At 31.9% G+C, this 7,223-nt stretch overlaps 1 protein-coding gene across 1 annotated transcript in view; it reads right to left on the reverse strand.

The window, feature by feature from the left end:
- LOC105622800 (sn1-specific diacylglycerol lipase alpha-like) overlaps positions 1–7,223 on the reverse strand; it is a 44,109-nt gene that overhangs the window by 14,427 nt on the left and 22,459 nt on the right. The window contains exons 2-7 of the mRNA XM_012204211.1: positions 5,487–5,698; positions 3,570–3,671; positions 2,991–3,177; positions 2,363–2,447; positions 1,144–1,472; positions 260–461 (exon numbers count right to left, since the gene is read on the reverse strand). Of these exons, the coding sequence (XP_012059601.1) occupies positions 260–461; positions 1,144–1,472; positions 2,363–2,447; positions 2,991–3,177; positions 3,570–3,671; positions 5,487–5,698 (1,117 nt within the window). The remainder of the gene's footprint in view (positions 1–259; positions 462–1,143; positions 1,473–2,362; positions 2,448–2,990; positions 3,178–3,569; positions 3,672–5,486; positions 5,699–7,223) is intronic.

Here is a 7,223-nt window from a genome sequence, read left to right on the forward strand (position 1 = left end):
ATATTTTTTTCTTAGTGTGATAGATTGATGTAAAAAGTCGAAAAATTTATTGAATTGTTCTGCTATTGAGAGAAATAATTATTTCCGGTAATTAACATCTTCGAGTTGATTCTCAAGTCATCTTTACTATACCAAGTACGCTTTATCGTAAAATTAATAACTGAATATATCGATGAAAAATAAACTTTGACTCTTTGTTTAAGAGGCTTCGCAACGATTAACGAACGATATTTGAGAAATCGCATCGACAACAACAAACCTTTCTCTTCGTATAATCGAGCGCAACGAAGAAGGGCGTCTCGCCAACATCAACGTGGAAGGTTGCATAGACGACTTCAATCTCCCCCAAAATGAGCATTCTACTCAGGGCAGCGTAATTGCACCGGCAGCAATTGTCGTCGATGACTGTCGCCATATCCTCGTGACGAGTGCCGCACGGAAAGCAGCAGCAACATTGCAATCTATCGCGTAAAGGAGGAAGTAAACAAGATAAAACGGAGGCGTAACCAGTACGCTCACGTAATTGCGAATGGAACACATTACAAAGAAAAAAAATGTGTTATACTGTACATGCGCGAAATTAACACAACAAAAAATATAATGGGAAGCATGCAGTGCTTTTTAAATTAATAATGTTTTTCAACTGATTATATACTTTCTTTCGTTTATACTTATTTTATTTTAGCCTACAAAGTTGTTGTTACATTCTGCAGTTATTCATATTTCAATACTTTAATATTCTTTAACATTTTTTCTCATACTTTCTTCGCTCTTTATTACGATAATTTCCCATGCGTTACATTTTCTGACGTTCGAGAAGTTTTCTTATATGCTTACATTGCTTATGTCATAATAAATTCAAAATTTGCAATATACTTGTACAAGATAAGTTTTATACTGATCGTTATGAGATTATGAAAAATAAAGTTTATGATATTCAAAATTTTATACTAATCTCATTACGAGATATGAAATTTACGCAAAAAATAGAATATTTTATTTGCAAATCTATAAGAAAATTCACGTTTTTTAAGTAATCATTTAAAGTTAAAAATCTGGTTCATAATATTCTGATTATACATATTGCAGCTATCGGAGAATGCATATTACAATAATATGATAAGCTTCGAACCTAGAAATTACCTAGTGCATAATTGGCAGAGTTGGGTGGAGGAATCAACGAGAAACATGGGCCAACCATAGGCCGCGAGGGCAAAGTGCATATAATGGATAGCCAACTGAAAATGGCCTAGATCGCCGTCCTCCGTCAAGGACAGGAACTTTGTACGCGAAGTGACCGGCACTCCCGACAGGAACTCGTATGTATCATTTTTGCGTTGCTTAACTATCAACTCGCGCTCGATCTTTTGGAATTTTCTGAGCAGCACCAAACCAGCTACTACGTCCGATGGCACCACGTCCAAGTCGCGAAAGAAGTCGCTCAACAATCGGGCGATGTCGGCGAACGAGTTCTGCAAACAGCAACATATTGTTCTTTCTGTCAGACTGAAATTCTTGTTTGACGAACAACATATAATTAATCTTTGAAAGTTAAAATAATTTTTTTCCAGCAAAATTTAATTTACTATTATATTATACTGTTCCTTATATACCGCGCTAAAAATTAAAAATTCTGTCCAATTTTTTCTATTCGATTTAAAAATTAAATATCTTTCATATTTTCTTAAAGTTTTAATAAAATATATTATGTTAATTACTACATATTTTATATTTTTATTTTACTGATAAATGCAACAATTTATTTAAAAAAATTTTTTTATACATAGTAATATTGTAATTTTGAAAAATGCATTTTTGTATAAAAATATCATGATTTTATCAGGAAATGGAAAGTTATTTTTTAAAAATAACAAGTTACAATTACTCATTACCGAGTAGAAAAAATAACAACTAGTTACTGATTTTTAAAAATAACTCGTTACCGTTCACAATTACTTAAGAAAATAACTTTTCGTTATTTTTCCATTACTTTTTTAAAATCGACGATCGCTAAATTACAATAGACAGATCTAGAGGCTTTCTAGCCTTAAGCGCTATGAGTGACTTGTGTCTAATCATACCGTGTCCAATCGTGTGCAAAGTAACGATAAAAGTAATGATAAAATTCGTTACTATTATCAAAAAAATGTACTTCGTTATCGTTACCAAAGAAAAAAAGTAACGCAGTTTACCAGTAAAATTATCAAAAAAATAGCTGTAATTTCGTTACAATACTAATAAGTTACTTCCATTCCCTGGATTTTATACAAGAATGCATTTCTTTCTGTCATCTATTTCTATATTAGACGCAAAGATTTATTTTTCTGGACTTCTTCTCTATTGATTGTTTCGTATTACTCACTCGATTGCGATCGGAGTTACCCATACAGCAGAATAATACTCTGCATCTATTGTCCCAGCTGTCCTGATAAGCACGTATGACTTTTCTACAACACGAGAAAGAATCGCGTATTTAGAGCATTCGAATACTCTAGCAAAGATGCTAACGCATAAATCTAAGCGTAAAAAACCACATGGGACAAAATCTCGTGGCAGCGGAATATAAAATACCCAACAATACGGTCATTACATGAAAAAAACCAGAGCATTGCTTGAACACATTTAGAAATGGAAGCACATTTTATTTCCGCAAAAGACTCACTCCTTCAGATTATGTTCGCTTTATTTGTAATAAAACTAGATTCAAGATTAACTTTTACGTTTGCGTTTGTCATCGAAACAATAAAAAATACAAAATAAAATAGAGATGAAAAATCGATGCGTTTCTTGTCTCTCTTGTGTTTTCAATGTTTTATATCATTTGCAATTACATTGATAAAAATGTAAAGAAAATGTCGTGAAAGAAATTCTCGCAAAATTGAGAAAAGGAGGAATGATCTTATCTATCTTATATTCATGCTGGGTAAAATGCAACGCGGAAAACATAAAAAAAAAATACGCAAAACATTTTCGTATGTAAGATACCATACCGTTGTCGCCAATTTCGACTTCTGCTGCCGCTGCGTTTGTAATGCAATCTTGCCCCCCTCGATTCCGCCTCCCTCATGCTGCGCTGATATTTCTTCATCTTCACCCAGGACCTGCCAGCTGCATCATACGTGCACCAAATGGTCACCATCATCAACGCCAGCAGGCACGAGTTCGATATCACCAAACCTGTTAAATTTAACTCGTTTTCGTATTTTGCGGTGCATTTGATTTATAGACGAAAAGTATATTTCGTAAAATATCAAACAATATTTTTGCGTAATAGGAAAAAGGTGAACATATTTTCTAATAACTGTTGAAAGAAATACAGGTATGAAGCAAAATAACACAAAATGTTATTTTTAACTCAAGGATTGGATTATCATTGCTGATCCTTTGATATTTAACAGGGTAATTTATGGAGATACAGTTTTATTGTTCTATTGTTTTATGATAATATTATACATATACATTATCAATATTTTGCGTGATATATAGCTCTATTTATAAACGGTTAATTTATAAATTTTTATATTCTATGTTATGAAGAAACGTATGTAGCTCTCAAATGCAGAACTTACCCAACATAACATCCTTAGCTTGGTCCACTGGACAGGTTTGGTAATAACGCGCTAGCCAAGTAACACCTGTGCACAGCCACCCAGTCTCCACCAGTACCAAGACTAGAAACAAACCCTTCATAAAATTTCATGTCGTAATTCCATTTTCTCTTCCATCTCAATGCAGCGATCCAAGCGAAATAGCGCTCTTAATTAACTGGCGTATAAAGAAAAATTTTTTTTAAATAAAAATGAAAAAAGGCTGCAAGGAAACTGTCTCGAAAACTTTGAAATATTATCTTCCTCTATTATCTCTCTATTATATATCATCTTTCTACATTGTTTGAGCTTACGCAAAAGCTTTTTTACAATAATGAGGAAGTACGCCTGTCGTACCGACATCGCGTCAGATAGAAAGATTGAAGCAATCAACAACATGCAACTTACAAAAGCTTTCTTCGATGTCGCGGAATTTATAATAGCGCGCATCGGCGCCTGTCTTCCGAAGCGGAAACGCACGACTGAGAGGGTGTTTCTGCGGCGAAACAAACACATTTGACCCAGTTGCGACAATAACCGCGACTGTCTGAGGTACTTTCAAATCATGGCGTAGGATTGATAAATGGATTTAAAATATCTATACGTACATATATACTATCGTTGTTATATCGAATTTTAATGAGATAGGAAAAAATAGTTGTATTTTATTATCTATATCATGAAAGAAAAACGGCTACAATTGCCACGATCAAAAATCGCCCATCAATATGTGTATATTTTTTTATAAGAATTATAGTGCAACTATATTGTGATAACCGTAAGATTCGAGCACATTTTAATGGTTATGACTGTTAAGACATGTTCATCTTACAATTATTACAAATGTATTGATGTGCGAAAATTATCATTATTTCCGATATTATTTGTGACGACCGTAACATTTTTTCTATATATTTATATATTCCTCGAGTAAAAATTTAAACGACGTTAATTTAATTAATTACCATTATAACGAAAAAATGACGATATTAGTAACGCGTTACTTTCCAATGTTGACAATTTGTAATAAATAAATCTGTAAAGTTTAAATTCGTCAAAAACACTGTCATTAAGAAATAATATAATATATTAGAATATTTTTCGATTAAAACAGTTCAAATAACTGCTATATTGCGAAGGAATTATAAGTAAAAAGGGATGACTGAAAAATGCGGAAAAATAATCGACCGATTAATTTCGCTCTCTAGACAACTTAATATTCCACGTCATTTATGTCAGCCGACATTAAATTATAATGAAATCGCAAATTCATTTCGCACGGATTCTGTGCAATTTAACAATACAGCGATGAAAAATAAATCATATAGCGAGTGGAAAGGCGCTTAAGTAAAAACGAGGGTGCTGCATATTTTACCGTACATAAGTCAAAACAACTTTCATCTTGCAAACGTAGAAATTGCAAAAAAGCGAAAAAAACTCTGATATAAAATAAGAATCAAAGTAAAAGTGCTAGTAACGAAAAATTGAAATGTGTTATATATATTTACACATGATGCAAAATACGATAGATATTACACAACGTATATAAAATCATTTCATCAATATTATATTTCATGTTGTGACAACCTCTCAATATTAGTCCACAAAAATTTAATAATATTGTCGACAAGCAACGTCAGCATATTGAGAATACATGCTGATCGCAAGTATATATATATATTATTTATATCAGTGATAAATTCTTACTTATTTTACAAAAAACATAAAAATTGAGATAAAGGATATGAAATAAAATCATAAAAAATTATGTATTCTAGGTTAAAATATATTACTCCCAAAATACGATGCTATGAATTTGATTCTTTTCTATTCCACTTGGCACTTCGATTGAGATGTAGTAACATGAATTAACAATGAGTACAAGATAAAGATACTCACATAGTCGGAAGTAAAGGACGTACTGCATCGGGGCTCTCGCTGTTGTATCCAGGATGCTGCCTCTCGTTGCCAAGAAGCAGATGTAGAATTCTACCATCATACAAACCACGAAAAGACCCTCATATCCGATCACGTACTGCCACAAAAGAAGAACGCAAGTATCGCTACGATCCCATTCGAGAATTCCCAGTAGAATACCCAACACTGTCAACCTGCGTAGACATAAAGAAGGTCCTTTAAAGCGGTGAAATTTACGAAGTAAACACATCTAAACCTAGTTCTCGCGGTGACAAATAAAACGTCGTCCCTGCAGGAATTATGCTGACGGATTAAACTGCAACTTTTAAATACACACACGCAGGCATGATTTATGTAAATCAAAATATTAATAATTTTGTAACAAAATACAACCTCATTGTTATACAAAGTTTGAAAATAAATTAAAAAATAAAATTATATAATAATCTAATAAAAATATCATATTCTTCGGTCTATATAAAGAGATCGAATGTCTCTTTGTGTAAAGATTTCTAATCATTAGATAAAGCCTCCTATTATGTAATGTAATCTATTGTGTAACAACGATATCAAGTTCATCGTTGACATTAATAATCAGAATATGCTTTCAATTACATCATCGACGATCATAGTTAGATAATGGGTAGACAAAAACGAAACATTTATCACAAAAGTTACAACTTATCACAAAAGTTACGAAAATTAGTACATTCGAACTTTGCAAACCGCGACTTTTTGTTATACATAGCGTATAAATCACCTTTACAGTACACGCTAGATAAACTATTCGGGACTTTCGATGGACCGTGCAATGAATGCAACCGCATGGAACTGCATCGAGGAGCTTTCAAACGGTTTGATCAACCGGAAGCTTCATTTAACGAACACTGGACAAATGATCTTCGACACAATGTTTTTTGGTTGTCGAAAAGCCAGGAAAAAATAAAGAAAATTAATTCCATGGAAATTAATTCTATTCTAGAAAAAGATATTGATCCGTATATTTCATGCAAATATTGATACAGTGAATTTTATTTTAATTCCATTCATACCGAGGAGCATATAGATTAATCATAACTGTACGTTAAATAATGATAAAACTATGACCTTGTTATACAAAATTTAATAATTAATAATAACAGTTAATGTCTCTGGATTAATAATAATAATTTAGAATCAAATTTCGAAAAATCTAAATAATTAAGTTACATACAATAAAAATTACAAGTTAGAATTCAAATTTATAATACTACAATAAAATTACCAAGATTATAATATCGAAACTCTGTACTGTTACAGACAATTCTGTTTAGATGCTGTTTTTTAGATAATGTTTTTTCCTCGAAACAGCAAGAATGTTTGCCAAGATAATAGCATTCAATTTAAACAATGGTGACACCGTGGATATATATACACATACAGGATGTTTCAGACCTAACCATCTGCTAATGGCAGATTCCCAGAAATTATTTTGAGACTAAAATTCTAATACCTAATACAAAATATCGAGGCCATAGTTTTTGAATTATAATCATTTAAAACTAACAGATTATATAAAAAAATATTTTGGACTGAACATTATGATATTAAATTTTCGTTTTAAAATGACTTTAGGAACCATCAGGTGATGTGTAGGTCTGAAACCCCCTGCATACATATATGTATATATATGTATATGTATATATATATATATATATATATATATATATATATATATAT

Source organism: Atta cephalotes, assembly GCF_000143395.1.
Source record: "Atta cephalotes unplaced genomic scaffold scaffold00048, whole genome shotgun sequence".
Taxonomy (NCBI): Eukaryota; Metazoa; Arthropoda; class Insecta; order Hymenoptera; family Formicidae; genus Atta; species Atta cephalotes.